This window comes from Ambystoma mexicanum, chromosome 2q (assembly GCF_040938575.1).
Source record: "Ambystoma mexicanum isolate Mex_15411 chromosome 2q, UKY_AmexF1_1, whole genome shotgun sequence".
NCBI lineage: Eukaryota > Metazoa > Chordata > Amphibia > Caudata > Ambystomatidae > Ambystoma > Ambystoma mexicanum.
The window spans coordinates 73,812,521-73,834,346 of record NC_090924.1 but is presented as its reverse complement, the minus strand read 5'-3'; the positions used below and the strand labels follow the sequence as shown (position 1 = coordinate 73,834,346).

The window sequence follows — 21,826 nt, the reverse complement described above, 5'->3', positions numbered from 1 at the left end:
ATATATATACATATAATATTTATATATATATATATATATATATATATATATATAGTATAGAAAAGATAGAAAAAACCCACTTCCAGTTCAACTGTTTTATTTACCACGATTTTATTTTATTTGTATTGTATAGTCAGGGCCATCTTAAGCACTTTTGGGGCCCAGGCCAAAAACACCTTTGGGGCCCTCTCCACCAAACCAAAGGAATTAAGCGATCCAGAATATCTGGGTGCACCCCCCTCATCGCGATCACAGCCCAAAGCTTGATATGCTGCTTCACAGTGATCAAAATAAGCATGGGTACTCCTTTTCAGTCCCCATACCATTCTAGTTTTAGTTAGAATGATAAATAAGTTACATTTCAAGGTCAACCTTCACAGTCCACAACAATGGTTCTTATGTTCTAGCATAGCTGCAGGACAATGTTCAACAATAGCAGCAATGAGGAAGGTAGACCGGCCATAGTATAAATGCGAGACACAGATCTTTTAATAGGGTGCACATAATCATGACTAGACAGAGGATTCAGATTAGCAGCCTCACGGAATACAAAAGTGCTCAAGCATGGATACAGGAGACCCAATATGAAGCAAGGAGAAAGCTAAACATACCATTGCATAGATAGTGGATGAAAATTAGAAGGTGCCAGGAAGGTGTCTGTATCCAGAAGGACTGAGATTAGAAGAGAGACATGGTTTTCAAGTACTGTTGCCATTAGAGAGCAAAGGAACACGTGGTTGTTGTGCACAATAACAATATGTCAATGCTAACTATTATTTTATTTATTCATTTATTTATATTTATAAAGCGCACAATGGCCCTTGGGCATTGTGGCGCTGTTACAGAATACTTGCTTAGTTGAGATTGGTGCAGTTAAATGACAGTACAGATAAGAATGACAAAGATGAGAGGACAATACAGGTTCTTTGGTTACAGTGGAACAGGATGACAAGACGGGTACAAATCAATCAATCAATCAATCAATGTTACAGTGGAGCACGGACAATTAGCAGAAGCAGTTATTAGAATTGCATAGGCGTGCCATTACAGGCAAGTGGCGGTAAGTCTGCATAGCTTAATTAATTGAAGAGTTTGTTTTTCAGTACTTTACGGAAGACTGTGTAGGATGTTTCATTTTTGAGTGCTGTGGTAAGCGCGTTCCCATTTTTGGGTGCTAGGTGTTGGAAGCTGGAGCCTCCTGCTTTGGATTTTTGAAGGACGGGACATAGATCTGATTGGAGAGGTGCGTTCTAACTGGTTTGGATGATGTGATGGGGTGATCTTTTCAGATAGATAGGGGGGGGCATTGCGTGAAAGGCACTTGTGTGTGATGGCCATGGTTTTGAAAAGGATGCGCTCTTTGCCTGGCAGCCAGTGCGCATCTCTTCTCGCCTGAGAGATGTGCTCCCTTTTTGGGATGCTCAGTGCAGCCCTGAGGGTGTTGTTTTGTGTGACTTGTGGCTTATTAAAGTTTTTGGAGGAGGTACCCAGGAAGAGGGCATTACAGTAGTTGAGTTTGGTGCCGACTGTAGCCCTGGCTATTGCGAGGCAGTTTTTGGTTGATGAGAAAGGTTTGACTGCATTGATGATTTTAGTGGTGAGTGCAGCCGAGGAGGCTATGGCACTGACCTGGTGCATCATGGACAAGGAGGAGTTAAGGAATACCCCTAGGGTTTTGACTGATGGTGATACCGCGATAGGCGTATTGTCTATGTTGAAGGTACTGTATTGGGGGGAGAGTTTATTGAGCGTCTCTTTGGTGCCTACCAAGAGGATTTCCGTTTTATCTCCATTGAGACAAAGACCATTTGCTATGTCTGGATGGCTTCGTAAATGCCAGTTAGGGCAGCTTAGTCTTCTTCATAGGAGCCGGTTAGGGGGGTAAGACCTGGGTGTCGTAGGCATAGTTTGTGTATGCTATGCCGCGATGATCCAGGTCATTGAAGAGTGGTAGGGTGAAAATATTGTATAGGGTGGATGCAGTGCACAAGCCCTGCATGACTCCACAGTGTATGATAGTGGGTGCTGCACAAACAGAGTCTGAGAAAACCCTCATAAGTCTCCCTTTGAGGAAGGATGAGATAAAAGCTGTGGCTTCAGGGGAGAAGTGGGCAGCATTTTTGAGTTGTTTACAGGGGGTATCATGGTTGACAGACCAAAGGCAGCCGATAGATCTAGCAGGAGGAGAAGTGCTGGCTTGCCTTTGTTCATAATGTCGCTGAGTTGTATCTTGAGATCAAGTAGGGCAGATTCTGTCCCATGGCCTAGGCGGAATCCTGATTGCCTTTAACCTAGGATGCTGTTAGCTTCCAGAAATTGCTGGATTTGGGTATAAGCAACTTTGTCCAGGATTTTAAGTAGGAATGGGATGGTGGTGATGGGTCTGTAGTTGTTGGCTATCTCACAGTTTAGCTAAGGTTTTTTTTGGAGTGGGCGAACCCATTCCTCTTTTAGGCTAGAAGGGACTGTGTTAGAGTTGAATGAGGCATTAATGAATGTTGTAAGGAATGGGGCTAAGGTTTGTGCCATTCTTTGACCATCTTGACTGGGCAGGCATCCCTTTGCAATTGGATGGTCTGATTTTCCGCAGGATGTACAATACTTTGGGGTCAATTACTTCCCTAAACGAGAAGAGTGTTTTATCTTTGGCATCCTTACTATCAATATAAGATGGTGTCGTGATGTGGTTGGAGAGGTTCTTGTGATGAACATTGATCTTCTTTTGTAAGAGTTCAATTTTATTAATTAGGGCTGTTTGTACACTGGTACACCATGCTTCGTCTTTAATGACTTCTTGTGAATTGGTATTTGTATTTTGTTCATTTTGATAGCGCTCCCTAGCCCAAGGGCATCTGGGGCATTTCTTTAGGAGGTTTCAGTTACATAGTTACAATATTACATTGAAATTTGCACTTGATAATGTGCAAATGATACATTGATTAACAGGATGTGAAAAGGGTATACATGAAAAATATATACATGGCAGAGAAATACAATATTTACAGGTTGTACATATCTGAGTGGACCTAGTATGAGAATTATGAATGTGGGGTGGATAGGTGAGGATAAGTGAGGCATGGCTGGAGGTCTTGTGTTGTGAGCCAGTTTTTGTTTTGTGTCTTAGGAATTTAAGGAAGGTTCAGTTCTGATCGAGAAGGTTAGAGGGTTCCATAGTTTAGCAACAAGCATGAGGAAGCTACAGCCCCCTGTCTTTTGAAGCTTGAACCTTGATATGGTGAGACTGTTTATTTGAGTCGCTTTGCGGGGTCGGTCAGAGGTACTGCAGGTGAATCGATTGGATAGGTAACTAGGTGCCCGGTTTGATAGGCATTTGTGCGTAAGTGACAATGATTTAAGGGCTATTCTATGATTGACTGAGAGCCAGTGCAGACTACGTCTGGGGTCAGAGATATGATGAGATCTGGGGATATTCAGTGCTGCCCTGATGGCGTTGTTTTGGGTTACTTGTAGTTTGTTGGTATTCCGTTGGCTAGTTCTTAAGTATAACGCATTACAGTAGTTGAGTTTCAACAGAACCAGTGTTCTGGCTAGTGTAATGCTGTTGGGGGTTGTTAGAAAGGGTCGGCAGGCGGTCATGAGTTTACAGGTATAGGCCGCTGAGGTAGTTATGGTATTAGTTTGTCTAGTTAATGATAGAGTGGAGTCTAGATATATTCCAAGTGTTTTTACATTTTTGGAGACCTTGATAGTGTTGCCATCAATGGTAAAGGAGTCAAAGTCAGAGTTTAACTTGTTGAGTCTAGGTTGTGATCCAAGGAGGAGGAGCTCTGTTTTATCGCCGTTAAGACAGAGTCTGTGTTGTGCCATCCATGCTTGGATGACAAGGTAGATGTCGTTCAAGGCTTTGGTATCTGTTTTATAGTCACCTGAGATCGGTATGAGTATTTGGGTGTCATCTGCATAATTCGTGTAGGTGACACCCAAATGATCAAGGATATCAAAGAGGGGCTGCGTAAACACATTGTAAAGTGTTGGTGATACGCAGGATCCCTGGGGAACTCCAAATAGGACAGGTACAGGTTCAGCAGCGGCTGAGGGAGAGAAGACCCTGATCCAGGATCTGAACCAAGTGGTGGCTTTATCTGAGAAGTGAGCAACAGCAATGAAATGGTTGCTTAATATTTGATGATGGCCCAAATCACAAGCAGCCGAGAGGTCAAGCAAAAGGAAGAGGGCCATCTTCCCATTGTCTTTCAGGTGTTCGATTTGTGACTTTAGATCTATTAGGGCTGTCTAAGTCCCGTGCCTAGGTCTGAAGCCAGACTGCCTAAGGCTGAGGATGTTATTAGATTCTAAGTGATCCTATGACTGTCCTGGGACTGTCGTGATGGGCCTATAGTTGGTGGGGAGATTGGGATCTAATGACGGCTTCTTAAGTAATGGGAGAACCCAGGCGTCTTTGAGGTTGTTGGGTACAATGCCAGTATTGAATGAGGCATTTATAAGGGAGGTAATGAAAGGTGCTAACTCTTAAGTGTTTTATGTTTTAGATTTTTTGTTCTCTAGTGGTGCAATGGAGTCCACGGCTGTTTTAAGCGTGGTGTTGTAGATATCAGCCAGAACAGAGGGATCTGATGAAAGTGGGTGCTTGAGCACTGGAGTGTCTATGCAGGGTAGGATCCTTTATTTAGTTAGGTTCCGTGCACATCTGGCTAAAGCAGGTGGGACAGGGCTGAGTTTTTTCGGTGTGTTGGAGCTGGTCGGGATGAGGAAGTGAATAAGGTGGTGGTCGGTCCAAGGGGCACGGGTATTGGAACTGATGTTGACACCGCAGTTATGGTCTGCTACCTAATCTAGGATGCTCCTTTTGCAGTGGGTGAGATTGAAGATTTTCTGGTGGTAGCCAAGTTGCTGTAGCGCTTTGGCTAACGCCTTTGATGGTTTATCTTTCTGGTCATTGAAGCCCAGATTGAAATCCCTCATAAGATCAAATTTGGAGGTGGTTTTCAGATTTTCACCAAGGAGATGAATGAGGTTTTCATGTAAGTCCGCTATTGGTCCTGGAGGGCGGTAAGCTAGGTGAATAGCAATGGTGGTGTTGGGTGAGACAGCGATCTTGACTGTGAGGAAGTCAACATTCTCTCCAAGGTGTGAGATGGTTTGTCTTACTGCTAGGCTCTCTTTAACTATGAGGGTTACTTCCCCCGCTTTTAGCAGTAGGTCTGTCTTGTCAGAAGATGGTGTATTCTGGTGGGAGAGGTAGCGAGAGTGCCGGTCCCGAGGCTTCATGGAGCCATGTCTCCGTAATGGCTAGGGCATCAAGGTCCAGATTGGTGATAAAATTGTGAATTTCTGTGGCAGGTGCTGGGAGGGATCTAGCATTAATCAGTGCACATTGAAGTGGAGAGGGCACCAGATTGGATTTATTATTGCCTTTGTCTGTCTGTGTGGTAGTATTGGCGTTTGGAGCCTTAGGCGGGGCAGGTGTGGAAACTTTAATAGTTTCAGGCGAGACTCGTGACTTTGTCACAAAGTTGTGTGAACGTTGTGGTTTGGAGACGGGCACTGTGGCACCAGGAGCATGACGGGGGCACTGCCCTAGGAGCTTGTTGCTAGTGCCAATGGATCTATGGCATTTGAGGAGATGGGTGGTTCTGGTGAGGCTGCAAGTCCGGTTGAGCCTAGTATCTGAGGTGTTATGGAAGTGCTTGGTGGACCTGCGATGTGGGGTATTTGGCTAAATTGGCTTGGAGAAAAAAGATGGTAGGAAGGGGGTTGGGGGAGTGTCTCCGGATTTTAGAAGTTTTATGGCTGTCATGATAGGTTCAATTGCGAGAGGTTGGCAGTGAAGGAATGCTAGGTAGCTGCTGTGCTATCTAATGTGATGAGTGACTCGGCGTAGTCGTAGTCAAGTTACTGTAACTGGGTATGGTAAAGGTCTATGCACATGGGAGCAGTACAAGTTAGAAATGAGCAAGTGTGATGCCAGCAGACAGAGAGATACAGCGTCCTATAGTTGAGAATAGTCCATTTTTGTGTAGGTACAAATTGAAAAGCGTGCAGCACAAATCAAAACAAATTAACATTCACTGATAATGAGGTGGAGCTGAGCAATGTGAGTAACATGACAGGCTGGGCTAGTACAGGCATATAGTATTCTTCTGGTGCATTACTTAACAATGCATGCTCTGGTGAGCCAAATAGTAAAAAAAACAGCGGACTATTGAGGCAGTTTGAAAATTTGCTGCAGTGATGGGGCTTGTTAGTCTATGGTGCTGCAGTCTGACAAGCAGTAGGCAGGCGGGCAGGCAAGGGAGAAGGCGGACAGCAGCTGAGAGCGCTGCAGTAGGCTAAGGCACCGTGCAGGGGTGGGGGTTGGTGGTGGTGAGGCACTGTAGAGCAATTAGGGCGCAGTACAGGGCGCGAAGGAGTAAGACTATAGCCAGTGGAGCCACGAGTGAGGCTTTTCTGACGATCATACTCTAAGAATGAAATCACTCTGATGCCTAGGATCACAAATTGGTAAAGAGGTGAAGTTGGGAAATGTGCCCCCTCTGCCATTTTTGCACTTCACCACTTTTTTTTAACTGTTCATAGCATGAACTAAAATAATCCCATGTTAGAACTGATTTGGAAAGTACACAAATCACGTAACCCAACATGACAATTTTTAAAATAAAATGTTATAAAAATATTATTATGCTAAATGGGAATGATTCTAACCTCATTGTTTCCATCATCAAGGGAAGTATATAAGTAGCACCATACTAATTGATGCCATCTTAAAATATTCCACCTTGGTTTCTCTTTTGTATTTTAAAGCTTTAACAAACATAAAATACAGGCTTGTGAAATTGTCATTAATAAATGTGCATACAAATCTTTCAATTGTACAAAAAAGCAAACCTTTTCTTGTCAAATGAGCAGACCTTAAATATGCTTGCCAGAGGCCGCCAATACCTGGACTGTTCTCTTCTGTCTAGAATCCCTTCCACTTAAATGGCCTACATAAACCGAAATACCTGATAATGGACTAAACAATGCCATCAGCATGTGAAATGGCAACCCTTTTCACAGAAGGAGCACAGTTATGCTGGTGCAGTAAGATTAATGATTAGTCCAGGATCACTGTATTGTCTGCTGGCAAAGCCATGATACAAGCATGAACGCTTTTGTTACACAGTTTTGAAATTGGATACCTAACCACCTCTCGGACTAAAACCATGCTCACCATTGGAGGTGGCTTCCTAGGTTTTACAACTCCACATTTGAACAAACCAATTCCTAGACCTGCTCTGTGCTGATGTTATGTTACTTTATATAGCAAATGCTATCTGGTGCAGGTATATTGCTGATAATAGCAGCTGTTGTGCTACAAAACAAGTACAAAACAAATTAAAAAATACATGCAGCTGTAATTTGAAATCTTGCATATGAACCCAGATCTCTGTAATGAGTGCTTAACACACTGAGCAATCTTTTGAACCATTGCTTCACTCAAACTTATTAATATGCATTTCAACTTTAGCTGTTGTACATGATGAACATAATTCCCACGGAAAGTTGAGGATGCTGTACAACGTGTGCCGTAGTAAATGAACAAACCGTGTATTCCATAGTGAGCACATAAAGCATTACAAGATGAATTGATCAGCGAATAATGTTCTTCTCGCGCTCTGAAACACTTGTGTACGAGCGCGATAGAAATAAAATATCAATCAATTCTTGTCAACAACAGACAGGCAAAACGTTTAGAGCCTCAGCAGCACACTATAACATATCCTGGCATGTGCTATTTAAGTTTGTTGAACAATGAGAACTGACCTCTTTAGATCCAGCAGCCTTGTGGGGGTTCCCCTCCAAGGTGAGGGCCCGGGGCAGGTGCCCCTTTTGCCCTCCCATAAAGACGTCTCTGTTTATAGCGCAAACCTAGCTCAAGAGCAGCAGAGCAACTGGCACAACAGGATTGTGCCAGTTTTGGAGGCAGCTATTAGCTCCATGGCTGCCTCCAAAACCTCACCGACTCCGCCCTGGTGAATGGAGCTATTACCGCCCCATTCCAAGGTTGGCGGGGCGGTAATTCCCCATTCACCAGGGCCCTTCCTCAATCCCATTTGAGCCCCGATAGGGCTCAATGGGAATGGGAAGGCGCTAAAAACAGTACCGCAAATTGCTGTACCGTTATTAGCTCTAAGGTCCCTTTGCGGGTCCTGTCCTTAATGCCTGGTAAAACCAGGGGTTAGAGGAGGACCTGCAAAGGGAACTCGTAGTAGGGTGGTAAGGGATTACCGGTACCGGTGCCCTTACCGGTACCGGTAATCCCTTACCGCCCAGGTCGTAATGAGGCCCCTTGTCTAAGGGAGGTTACAGACCAAGAGATGAGGTTATAAACACCTTATGGGAGCTCCAAAGCCTTCAGATAAGGACAAGCAGTGTTCATGTTTGGGTTAGCGGAGGTCTACAAAAAGTTTATTAAAAACTTTGCAGACATTACATTCCCATAACGAGAATTGATGAAAAAGAATGTAAAATATAAGTGGAACAAATTATGTGAACAAGCATTCAAAAAAGTGGAGGAAGGGATATAGAATGCCCCATGCTTAGGTGGTTTTGTTCCAGGGAGGAAAACAGTGGTTCCTGTAGATCAGAGGTCTTCAAACCAAACAGTGGGGGCTGCATCACCGGGGGTGGGGGAGCACACAAGAGCCCAGCATTAAATGTAAAATCAAAATAAAAACATTTTTTGTTGTTTTTTTAGATTGCAGGAAATGGTTAGGGGGGCTCACATGGTCGGACTGGACCATAAAACTGTCTCAGGCACCAATTAAAAAGTGGCCTGCAGTTGCAAATGGATATTTTAGTCACAGACTTTTTGAATAGTACCCAAGGGGGTGCTTTTTTAAAATGTAAGCAAATTGTGATATTTAAAGAATATTTATTCAGAAACAGTGGTCAAAACTACTAGCTGCATGGTGAAGTAACTCATCAAACTGGCACACATTGGCCAAATAAGTGGCCCATTTTGACTGGTCTACATTAGCATTTTGCGTTTTTGGTACCAACATCACCCTATTGCCCTATAGGCCAGTCTGAGCCTGGCGGCTCATCAATAATGGGCAAGGGGGCGTCCCCCCTGTGGCCCCCTCTCCCATTATGCAGGAGCCAAGGATCCAGCCCACTGAGCACTCCCTCAGCTGCTTTTTCCAGCTGTGGGAGTGCCTATGGGCTGGCTGAACTGTCAAATGTAAACACTGTTTCCCTCTGGCAGTTCAGTTCCCCAGCCGCCCATGCTCACTGAGGCATGCAACGCTGGTGGCGTTTTGCTTCGCCAGCCTTGCATAGCTCATTGGAAACGCTGGCTGGGGCACTGCATGTCTGCGAGAGGGAGCTCCTCTGCCTCCTCGCACATACGGACAGAGCAACCTGGAGCGGGGCATTTCAGCACCCATGCGCAGGCCCCTGCAGATGGTATGTTTATGTACATTTATTTTTTATTTAAATCAGTGAATGGATGCGTGTATGCTTGTGTTGTAAGTGAGTGTATGGTGATGGGTGCTCATATGAATGATAGATTTCTTGCTGTGTCAATGTGTGGGTGTGTTTTTTTTGGTCCATTGAGCTGATTTTGGCGGGTGGGGGGTAAAGGGGAAAAGGAGGGTTGTACAACAAAGGCATTTTAAAAATGCCCTTGTTGCACAATCCCCCTACCCACCTGCCAAAATCAGCTCTCCTTCTGAGGCGCCATGGATCCCAGGGGCCATGGATGTTTTTTTTTTGTTTTTTTTATTCGATACCTATCATAGACGTCCAGTCAAAAATACCATGCTTTCCCCCTTGGCCCCCCAGCACCAATTGTAAACTGTTTGGCTTTTTACCCATTTCTTTTAACGTATGCTCTAAAATGCAACATTTGAACCCATTATTTAAAAAAGATTCACAGGCAGAAAACCCCCCACATACCCCTATTGAGTGATTCGGGCTCCATCGCTGTGCTCGGTCGCTATGGAATTTTTGTGGGAAATATTTATGCCCCTCTACTTAAAAAATCTGCCAGCTGCCACTGGCCCTCGGACTGTGTTGGGAATAGAGCGGGGAGAGTCCAGGGACTATGGTGGGAGCAGGATGGGCGGCAGCCCTAGAATAGTGGTGGGAGCAGGGTAGGGATAGCCAAGGGTCTGTGATGGGGTGGGGAGAGGGAGCCCAGTGACTGTGATGGAAGCAGGTGGGGGAGCCCAGGGACTATACTGGGAGTAGGGTGCGGTGACGGCACGCAATAGTTCCTAGCCATTTGTACATACTGTCCATTTGCCATTTTTGGGGGGCTCAGTCTGCCCACATTTTGCTATGGGGGGGCCAGGCCAAAACAGTTTGACGGCCACAGTGTAGATGATAGTTGTTAAGACTTAGGAGCTGTAATGTCCCAGGTCGGAGGGGGAAAAGAGATGGTAACGGAAGTGACCTTGCATTATTCAGTAGTAGAGAGATAACTTCTGGCAGGGGCGTCATTTAGGGGGTCACCAGAGGATGCAACTTGCGACCTCTGTGGTCTCCCTTATGACCTCCAAAAAACTTTTTTTTTGTTTGTTTGTAATGCAAGCTCCTGGGCTGTGGCCAGCAGCATGTGGCTCTTTACTTCTGGAGTGGCTGACTTTCTTGTTCAGGCCCCTTAAAAAAAAGAAGAAAAATAAGAACAGGAGTGCCACAAGTCTAACACTTTCTGCACTGACCCTAAATAAGAAAGAATAGGAATACCAAATAATGTGTCTTTCTGGAATTCTATACAATAATTGCTAGACTCGTTAAAGGTTTATTTCAAGCACACTTCAGGGGGAGAGTCACTGATTTAGTCTGTTCTTAAACGCCTCAACTCAGCCTTTCATCCTTCTGAGGTTGATAAATGAGTACCAACACAGGTTGGGTGATATTGGGTGTATATTTTGTCTATATAAAGCGCTTAAGCGTAAGTGCTATATAATAACACATCATTATCATTTGGTCATGGACATCTGCTTGCATTCATAGGAATTTGGTAATATCGGTCTATACACACTGATCTTAACGATACGTATGGCGATCCATTCTTGTATGAAATGTACATCACATTATAGTGATATTGTGACCATATTTTTTGTAGTGTACAATGCTATGTGATGCCACTTCCTGTTTTGTCAATGGGTGAAAGGTCATGTTCCATCGCTTCCCGTGATATCAATTCGGGGTGGGGTCAAATGACATCACTTCTGGTGATGTCAACAGGGGTCAAGAGTCGTGTGATGTCACTTCCGCTACCCCTGGCATTTTGGTGAAATGACGTCCCTGACCTCTGGCTTGTTGTTCGAGAGCTGAGCACTTCCTCCAACATATTTTGGGGTGAAGAGTTTGTTTTAACGACTGACCACAAACCACCAGTGGAATTCCTTACAGTTCAAGGAATGTCAAAAGCCACTCCAAACATAGCTAGACTAGGACTAAGGTTAATGCAATACAAGTGCAAAGTGAAATACCCAACTAGAAAAATCAATTGCATAGCAGATTTTGTCTGGAGGATGCCTTTATATGAGGGAGAAAATGCCAAAATAGGAGAAAATAGTGTGGTTTGAGCTATATTAAAAACACACATTTGTTATTTCAGTGATTTAAGATCAGAGGACTAGGAGGAGAAGGTAGGAGAAGACAGAGTTGATCTCTGTCATGAAATGTGTCAGTGAGGGTTGGAGGGAGAAGATCATGCTAGATGAGTGCTACAAGGAATGTTATGGTTTTAAGGCAGATCTAACCACTGAGGGTAAATGGTTACTGAAGGGTTATACAATTATTCCTCCGCATATGCTAAGAAACCACATTATACAATTAGCTCGTGAAGGACATCCTGGAATTACTATCACCAAGAGGAATGTAGGAGATATGTTGTGGTGGCTAGGAATAGATTTGGAGATTGAAAGGTAGGGAGAAAATGTTGACCATGCACAAATTGTGATGAAAATGTGAATGTGGGTAAGATACTGCTATGTCATCTTCCAGTACCCAAAGGACCTTGGATTAATCTCGCCATTGATATTATAGGACTGTGTCATTGTTTAGGAGGAGGGCAGACAATTCTAGTAGTGCTGGCAGATAAACATTGGAGATGGGTGGAAATAGCAGTGATGGAGAAAGTGATAGCCAGTAACATAATTAAGTTTTTTTTAGATAGGGTATTCAGGAGGGAAGGATGTTCTGAAACTATTCTAAGTGACAATGGACCACAATTTGTGGTGAGAGAAATGTGGAAATGTTGTTAAGACATGGCAATAAGATGGAAGTTCACCTCAGTCTATCACCCAAAGGCAAATGGAATAGTGGAGAGAATGAATCGAGTGATTAGCAGCTGTTTCGAGCAAGCGCTACTGAATGAACTAGATTGAAAGGAAGCATTCAATGTAACAGTGTGCAGTATAAGGATAGTACCACAAGGGACAACAGTTTCTCATTTCAGGTTGATGAGAGGCAGAGAACCAATGTATAAATTCTCACTGTCATGATTAAGTACTAAATTAGGAGTCCAGGAAAATCAGTGAAGGTTTCAAAGCTAACAATTTCAAATTAGTTCAAAAGAAGTATAAAGTATATTATGATGCAAAAATGTTATCAGTAAAAGGGGGAAGGAGAGAGGTTGGATATCGTATACTAATTAAATTGGGGAGGTGACAAAGGAAATGTTTGTCCAATTTCTCATATCCAATGAGGGTAACCAAAGTACTTAAAAATGCAGTACTGATAAATGGTATGGTATGGAATTTGAACATAGTGTAAAGTGTAAGATAAAGATGCAACTCAGAGAGAGAAGGGAGAAAGGGAGGAAAGCATTGGTCACAGTTGAAGCGTAATGTTTGAGGATGTGGGAGAAGTGGTGATGAATAGAGAGTGAGAGCAGAAGAAGACGCAGAGCAATTGCCACAAGAAGAAGAGAGTGATCAACAGGAAGAAATACAAATAAGTAGCATGGGAATAACGTTCACTTCCAAGGAACCTCCAAGACTTTGAGTTGTATGAATAAAAGATTTTCAAATATTTAAACAAAACATTGTAAATAGTTTTCATGTAGTTCTGTATATAGTTTAAAAATGTTTGTTGTTTTAAGAAAGCAGCTATTAGTGTGAGTGTGCATCACGAAAATTAAGGGGATGTGTTATGTGTGTGCTCCAGAAGTCTTCCTAAGAATACAGAATGCGGAGCTCAAGGAAGGGTTCAACATTAAACAGTTGAGGTTAGGAGAGGAAGGTGAAGGCAGGGTTTGTACCCCGAAGCAAGTAAAGTGGCTGTGGGTGATGAAAGTTTTCATTTTGTTGAATAATGGAAGCTCCCAGTATCGTCAGGAAATTTGTATGCAATATTTCAGTTAAGGGATTCAATTCCCCATGTGCAAGTCAGTGTATTCCCACCAGCGTATTCTGTTCCATCGCCTCTTCCAAGTCCACCTGCACACCTCTCTACATTGCACTGATAGTTGGCATTCAAACAAGTAGGGACCACTATGTACAGACTTTCCCAACAGTAAAGAATGAGCGATTGACCATCCAATATAGGACGAATTGGGTGAACCACTTAATGTACCTCAGCAGCACCCAATGGGGATTCAGTTCTGGTGTGCGGCAGCAGAGTCTGTGAGCACCCAATGTCCCATGAAAGATTGCTACCGCTGTTCCATGAATCCAGCTTGTCAGCAACTCCAAAGAGGGACTAAAAGACTTCAAGAGGCTTCAGCGCCACCTTTACTCCAGTTCCTCTAATTCGGTACACACTCGCAACATTCAGCACACAGTCTCTCTGTCGCCGATGACACAGCAGTAGCTTTAGTACAGCTGCTGGCAGCCCTCACTCATAGCAGCGGATTCTGGTACTGTGTGAGCAACAACAATGCTCTTTGTGAACACAGAATCCACAGCTACATGAGCGCCATGTTAGGACTCTCAGGGTGTCAAGGGTCTTCAAAAATAGCTGAGTGCTGCAGTCCCTTGCCGCAGAAAAACAGCTGTTTCAATTCAGCTTTCCTTCCTTTGTGTTGAGCAACCTCTGAAAGTTGCCTACACTAGTGGTACAATCTGATTAATGGGCTAATATCAGAGCTCTGGGACGGAGTTTATAGCTAACACAGACACATCCATCTGGGCCTGACCATGGCCACCTCCCTGAGCTCTTATTTGAATCCATAATAGCTGTCAGCCTAGACTCTTCGGACATATGTACAGTAGTAGCCGTCAACGTGTTGATCGGCCATTTATGTAATTACACTATGGCTCTTTCCCTTATGGGCAATAGTTCTGCCTCACTAGTCTGGACTTTTAATTTCTTAGCGAGCACGCACGACTTGAACCTACTTTTAAGAGACCTCATGGTGTTCCAGTAAGAGATTATCAGATTGAAAAATTGCTGTGGATGTACAAGTATATCTTCCAAATCAGAGATCCCAAAAGTCCCTTTATCCTCAGCATCCTAGCATACATTTTTATGATGTACCATGCGTAGCAGACCCTGAGGCTGAAAATGCATTAAATCTCCCAGGCAAGGATAGCTCTGGGGTCTTAAAATGCCATACAACACTAGAGGAATCACTGATGCTACACCACACCTTCGACCCCCCACATATTAGAAATCTGTTTTGGTAATCCATGAACATTTCTTCTCCACCCAAGCAAGTATCCCTTTATTGCTTAAAATACTAGTAGTTCAAGCCACCTTTGCCCAGGTGGAGTTGAAAGATATATCTAAGAGATGTGTAGCCTGCTCTATCTGGGTAAACCACGCAGTCTCTATGAATCGAGATGCCCAGAAGCTAATAGGCTTTAGGCCAATCAAAAAGAAAGGATTATGAAAACCTCAACAAACCACGCTTTCTTACACTCGCGGCAGAGGAGTTGTTCTGGGATATGGGAATCCACATTAGTGTTTAGGGTACCTCGTTCGAGTGAAGCCTTGCCTCTTTTTGGGGCTTGCGCAGGAAGTAATCCATTGGCCAGTATGTCAGTGTAATGCAAGGGCAGAGTCAATTCATACTATACCAATTCTCTAAGGTTTAAAATTGACCAGCTTCACGTGCTCACTTTCCTGTCAAAACAACTGCTTCCATCTTGGTTTCTCCTTTGCAGTGTTTTGCTTCTTTGGCTTGCATTGGCACCATGTGCGACCTCTTGAGTGTGCAACTCGTGAGGACAGGCGCGCCTATCCATTGCTTGAGGAGGCCCAATTGATAATTGGCTGCTTGTCACTTTCTGATCAGATGCTTAAAGAGATTTGTGAATCAATGTAGAAATCCAGTGACTCGGCTCAATGAGTGAGTGATAGGGTGATTAAGTCCAGGGCCTCGTTAGCCAACCCGCATCATGTCTGTGGCTCATAGACCATGCCATGCAGAACAACAACTGCAGTTCTAAGTGGCTTCACTTTTCAAGGGACCATGGGTATTTAGGCTTGTGTAAGGTCTAGGCAAAACCTCAGCTGGTGGTTACTCTCACAGACAACCCTTGGAGATACAGCTGCGTCTTTTTACTGAATTGATTGATATATATCTCCTGACTGGTGAGCAGAACCAGCAGGGACCATGTATAGAGATTAAATATAACCAGACAGACGATGGAGCCCTGGATACGCCACTAGATGCTGGGAATGGGTGCGAGAAGAGTTCTCCATTGCCAGTAGAAATGTCGAGAATCATTTAAGGACCATGTGGAGGAGGGCCTGGTGGGCTACAATGTCAAATGTCAATGATATTTGGGGGATGATGAGTGCTCCATGGTCCTCGCTATCATTGATTTGCTAAGTGCCATAGCATTTCAGGCTGGACTACTACCATTGATGACAGTCCCAGACTGATTGGCATATGCCTGGTCACCTTTTGCAATGGCGCAGACGAGCTAAAAGACCTTGGTGTGGAAGGTTGCCCAGAGCAATGCCGGTGGTTAAGATTAATTAAAAGCCTTCCAACCATCACTTTTTAGTTATAGTTTGTCTCCTTATATCAGAAAGGGTATGTCCAGACGTGGGACCAGACGTGGGTCTCTTACTTGCTGCGCAATAGGGAAAAACCTGCACCTCAGTGATGAGGTCAAACAAGGCTGAAACATGCAAACATAGTTTGTTTAATCAAAGGATCATTTCTAAATACTGTGAATTTTCATACTTGCACGCAATTCTTTTTTTTGTTCCCGCCTCTGGACGCCACTACGGCTGGATTTCTGATAGGATTTATGCCTGTTATTACTTTTCCATCAATAACACATATGAAGAGAGACTCCTAGAAAATACGCCCTGATTTGAGAAAGGCACAAGTGCTACCGAAACACGTGTTCTCCATAGGCACTTTGTTATGAAAATTCACAGGATTTAGAAATGATCCACTGATTAAACAACCTATGTTTTGCACATATTTGGTTGTGGTGCACGTTTATGTGGAAGGCTCTAACTACTGTCCTTATTTCAGAGATGGGGTCTAGACCTCTGTCCCCCCCTTTTTTGCAAAAATAAGGTCGCACAGCAACAAGAAGTTGGTGCAACAACCCCCATTATTCTCAAGGCTGAAACATGCCTGGGGTTGTTTGTGTTTTCTGTGGAGAGGGGGCGTGGCCACGCAGTTCCTGCTGGGCTGCTCCTACTGGTAGCAGTACCCGACTGATTTGCCTATGACTGGTCCACTTTTCCAGTGGCACAGACAAGATAAACGGTGATATGGAAGGTTGCCCAGAGCACTACCAGAGGTTTAGAATAATTCAAACATGTCCTTCCTTCACCTTTTGGGTTATTGTTGATTCATAAAGTGCCATTCATTGATATTGGGGCAGGTAGGGATGCCTTTCATTAGATTGTGAGATTGTTGGCTGGGTTGTTTGTGCGATCTGTTGTTTGAATGCTAATGATTTTCTTGATGACAATGTGGATGATGCATGCATCCTTCAGCTTTGATTGTGTGCTGGGGAAGTAGGAGAGAGTTGATGGAGTCTTTATATGATTGGCTTTATATGATGCTGTTATCATAGAAATGTGATGTTGAGCTGGTTTGATTCTGTGCTGCTTACTTTGCAAGCTGTTGTGGTGTAGTGATGCCTTCTTGTTACAGTTTTTCCAATCTGAATATTTCTTTTGTTTGACAATTCCTGTGTCTGCTACCTGGCAGAGAGTTTGGGCTTAATGTCGTTGATGGTGGGGTGCTTGTGGAAATGTGCTGTCTTTTTTCAGGCGGTGTTGAGACAAAGATTTGGGCATCTCATAAAAGTGCTGTTGATGCGCCTTTTTGTGATGCCCTATTTGTCGACATGCCCGGGTCACCATAGTCACAAAGGTGACCTTTGGATTTCTCATGGACCGTGTATATGATATGCAGCCGGGCCACCATGAATACACTAGTGCATTCATTGGATAAGAGCATCTACAAGAGTGCTGAGAAAACAAATCAGCATGGTGTGCCCTAAAGGTCCATAAAACAAAATTTTGAAAATTTAGCAAATTACATTTATTTTCTTAGAAAATAGTAGAAATGCATTTACAACAACAGTTGCCTGGTGCTCGTGTCCCAAACTACAGGAAATACAGAAAAGGGGCAGCAATATCCTTCTGTGCATTGCATATTCCCCTGCACTTCTTCCTAACAGGTGCTGAGTGATGCAGGTCTTTTGCATGTATTTCGGGGTGCATCCTTTTTTTTAAATGTGGGACGTGCCTCTAAGTGCGTGCACATGCCACCCGAAAGCCCAGCCACAATTAATGTGCACATCCAGACGCCCTTTGTGAATAGCAGAGGTGGTTTTACACAAATAATTTGGATGCACAAACGCATTTCTTTACTAAATGAAAAACATTTGTTAAATTGGACCCATAAACTCACCAGACACATGCTCCAAAGGTCAAAGTGGGAAGAAACACGTTTCGTCATGTGCCAGAAATTAGGAACTGCAGTGAATATTTAATGTATCATTATCCATTTCCTTTCAAGTTCTTTTATGAAATAGTTTCTCCTTGATTTCCATTGAAACATGTTACTAGCATTTTAATGATATTATTAAAATGTTAGGTCTTTTGTACACAATGTGATGAACAATTCGAAATACACCAAATTGAATCAATTGTGCACGCATCAGACACATTCTCACTTTTCCCTAACTTTGGAATGGAACATGGCGGAGCAATAAAATAGCAGGTACTGTTTATGGCACTTTGCTAAGGCTGTCTACCTGCAGGGTGAGGGGTATTCTCCATCTTTTTAAAGCACTCGTCTCTGTATCTCATCCAGTCCTCAAAGGTCTTCTCCAGGATCTTGGCTCCACAGGTCTGCAGAAAAAATTGACACCTTAGCAGGTGCCAAGAAGTTCCAAGAGAGCATACACAGCACAGAACGGCACCCTTCTAGACATGACACGAGAATGGACCATCCTCAGAACACATCTAACATCAGAGTCTGTCACATCCCTTGTCTGATACATAGTGCCTCCCTGCGACCCTCCATTACTCACAATATTGCCAGGAATTTGATTCCAAGGAGCTAAAGAATTCTGCTCAGTGAGTGCACCTGTTATTGTCTTGTCTGCCCATGTGAAATTCCTGTTATCTTACCACCTCTTCCATACCACTTTCTTCCTCTGTCTTGACTGTGTCTGTCAGCTGCTGCTCTTTCGTACCCCAGGGGTCTACCTCCTTTTCTTGAACCCTCTGCTCCACTCCTGGTGCTATCCTTCTGCTGGTCTCACCACTTTCTCTGGCCCTATGCCATTCTTCATTGTTCCCACCTCCCCCTTCAACTTCCTTCTTCCTGTCACCTTCCCCTGTCATCTCTTGACTTCAGTTGTTAAGACCTCCTTCCCTCCTCTGTTTGCTCTGCTCTATGATGTTGTCAGCTCATTGGCTACTACTGCCAGCCTACTTTCACATCCGCCTCCTGATCTAACCACCGCCTTTGCTACCACACCTCTTTATGTTTTGACTCTTTGCTTCAGATGTTGCCACCTCTTTTACTACCACCCACCTCCTTCTGGCCATTCTCTGCTCCTAGTGTCACCACCTTATTTACTACTGACTTAACCTTTTGCTCACTCTTCTTCCCTGGTATCGACTCAATCTTTACTAGCCCACCTCTTTTGGTTCAATCTCTGCCCCAATGCTCTCACAGCCATTACTACCTCCAACACTTCCTGTTCCACAGTGTATGAATTCATTACTGGAAATGGACTGGGTACGCTTTTTACAATTTTCTGTCGAGAGAGAAGGCTTGTGTCTCGTAGGAAAGATGTGGGTTTGCAACACTGCATCTGCGGAACTCCCTGCATTATTCAATTTCCCTTTTAAGTTGTGAAATGACTTAACTGATATTTCAGACTGTTTCAATAATGTTGCAGTGTACTCTAATAGTGTCTAATGAATGGAAATGTTTTTTTTTAAAGGAACATTTTCCACACTTGAGCTGGAGGTTTGTAAAAAGGGAGATGCTGGCCCTCCCATTTGGGCATCGGGTGTCTTAACATTACCTTGCAGGCTTTTCCAGATCTTTTGATTATGGATGGGCCTTTTAGGACTAATCTGCCTTGATGGGTTAGCAGGGTGGGGAGGGACTAGAACCTTGGGACAGTTCTTGAGAGGGGGTCTGATGGTTTGAAAGTGGCTGGTCCCTGCCAAGTGACCAGGACCACAAGAGAAGGAGCCCAGGATCCTTCCCATGGCACCCCTTTTCCTTCATCCAATGTCTTGGGGAAGTTCCAGGACCCCCTCTGTCATTTTCCCTGTGGTCTGTAGTGCCAGGCAGGTGACTTCGTCCTATGTCTCCCAATTTACATTTGGCTTTTCCCTAGGCAGAAGCTCAGGAAAGGTTCAGGCTTTTCAGAGGGTTCTCAAGCTCTGGCTAGAAATCCAGGGGCTCCTCCATCACCTTGTGGTTCTCCTACCCAACCGACTAAGTATTTGTGTAGGGCCATTAAAGTTTTTGGCCTAAGCCATCTGAACCTACCTGTATGTCAGTGAAGGGTGAAGAGAGGCGAATTGCATTAGCCCCTCCACCGTTTCATCATGACAAACATGAATGGTGCATATCGCTCCTGGCGTCTACCCCCCTCCCCACTATTGTACCGCCAAAGTGTCAGACGCCACCCACTGAGGCAGCCCCACAGATCATAACCGGATGATGTCAACGAAGCAATACCTCTACAGGCGATGGAACCGCTGGAAGGGCTGTAATTACGAAAATGACAAAGGACGCCATAGCTAAGGCCAGCACACGAAGGTGCATTAGACATGCATCCAAGCACAAAGATGCACAAATACTAGGTCAAACTGCATTTATACACAAAGAACATGCTTACAATCACTAGGGTATAAAACAAACACACGCTTTCGCCTATGCTGAAACACAAGTTACAAACAAATATGCATAAACACTTCCTAATGCAAAACGTAACCGAAATGAGTGGCCATGTAAACCAATATGGAGGACACAGTGCCATTAGACGAATGGGAGACATCGAGAAGTGTTCACACTGCAGAGAGATCCCGTCTTGCTGAGCCAGCGAAAGGAGCCAAACCCGGACAGCTCAGACAGCAAGTGCACAGTTTGCCAAGGTTATCAGGGAAGGGCAGGTTTGAGCCAGCATTGGAAAAATACAGACAATAAGCAAATCCCGGGCGAGAGACATGACTCTATCTGAGCAAACAAAGAGACGAATGTTGCTGAAAGATCAGGTTCTCAGCAGCTCACACCTGGCTCTGAGGAGAAAGTAGATCAAACAAGTCTCCAGAGGCCAAAGGAGCTAATAACAACCGTGGTAAAAACAGCTAAAATCCATGCAAATTACTCAGCAAGATAATCCGAAATATAATCTCCAAATGCTTGACTCGCAGCTGGCAGAGAATGCCTATTCATTAGAGACCGACATAGGTAGACAGGGACATTCGTTCCCACCTATCTCGTTGGGACTAAAGATACAGTACAGTATGATCTTGAAGGCTGGAGCATCCAGGCTTGCGACCTGGGGATTCAGAGAGTGGTAGATTTGTTGGCATAGGCAGCACTCTGGGGCCCTACTCAACACCCCCTCTTGTATTCAGGCGCTGGTAACAGTCAAGGATGCCAAGGCTGAGAAACCATTCCTGACCAATCACCAACCACCTTTCATGCCCACCTTAACTGTGTTGCCTCTACCAATTAGAGAACACCATGATGACCTGTTCCCAATGTTTGCTTTTGTGAGTGGTCTCAGACGGAGCCAACAGATGTGATCCAACCAATTAGACTGACAACCCTATATAGGATCCATACTTAGCCAAACTATTCACCCAATCCTGTCCCACCTTAGGTTTCTGAGGTGTGACCCATCACTCATGATTGTACAGCTCCCTAAAATGCCTGCTGAGTTCAGGGCAGTGAGTTGCTTTGAGATTTCCACTTAATGTCCATGTGGTGCCTGTTTTATATGGATTTTGTTCAATAAAACAGTAGTTTGTTACATTTCTGGTCTACTCCATTTTTTGGGGCGGGGGATTTCCCATGGCCTGCCTTTGCTTAATGTCTCCACCTTTCCATGGGACTGTGTTAAGGTTAATTTCTTTCAGCAAACCTGGTAGTACTATTATTTCAGCCTTGTCCTGATCGGTTCCAACTTTAAACTTCAGCCATGCCTTTGACTATAGATTCATATCACTGCGAATACAAGTGATTTCGACGAGGTGCAGGTTGTTTACCTTTTCCGGGAACACCAGATCTGCCTGGACAGTGGTCTGAATCTACCGTTCACGCTTCCGGATTCGAATGTGACTCAGACAGGTTCATTTTGGCATCCTCAGCAGTTTCCACACCTCTGGTATTCCAATTCCAGCCTCACAATTTCATCAGTGAAGCCTGTGTCTTTTGGGACAC

The 21,826-nt window shown here is 44.1% G+C and overlaps 1 protein-coding gene across 3 annotated transcripts in view; it reads right to left on the bottom strand.

The window, feature by feature from the left end:
• Positions 1 to 21,826, bottom strand: part of LOC138569156 (glucagon receptor-like) — a 698,697-nt gene that overhangs the window by 168,852 nt on the left and 508,019 nt on the right. For all 3 annotated transcript variants that reach the window (XM_069646870.1, XM_069646869.1, XM_069646871.1), the window contains one exon: positions 18,162 to 18,258. In XM_069646870.1, the coding sequence (XP_069502971.1) occupies positions 18,162 to 18,258 (97 nt within the window). The remainder of the gene's footprint in view (positions 1 to 18,161; positions 18,259 to 21,826) is intronic.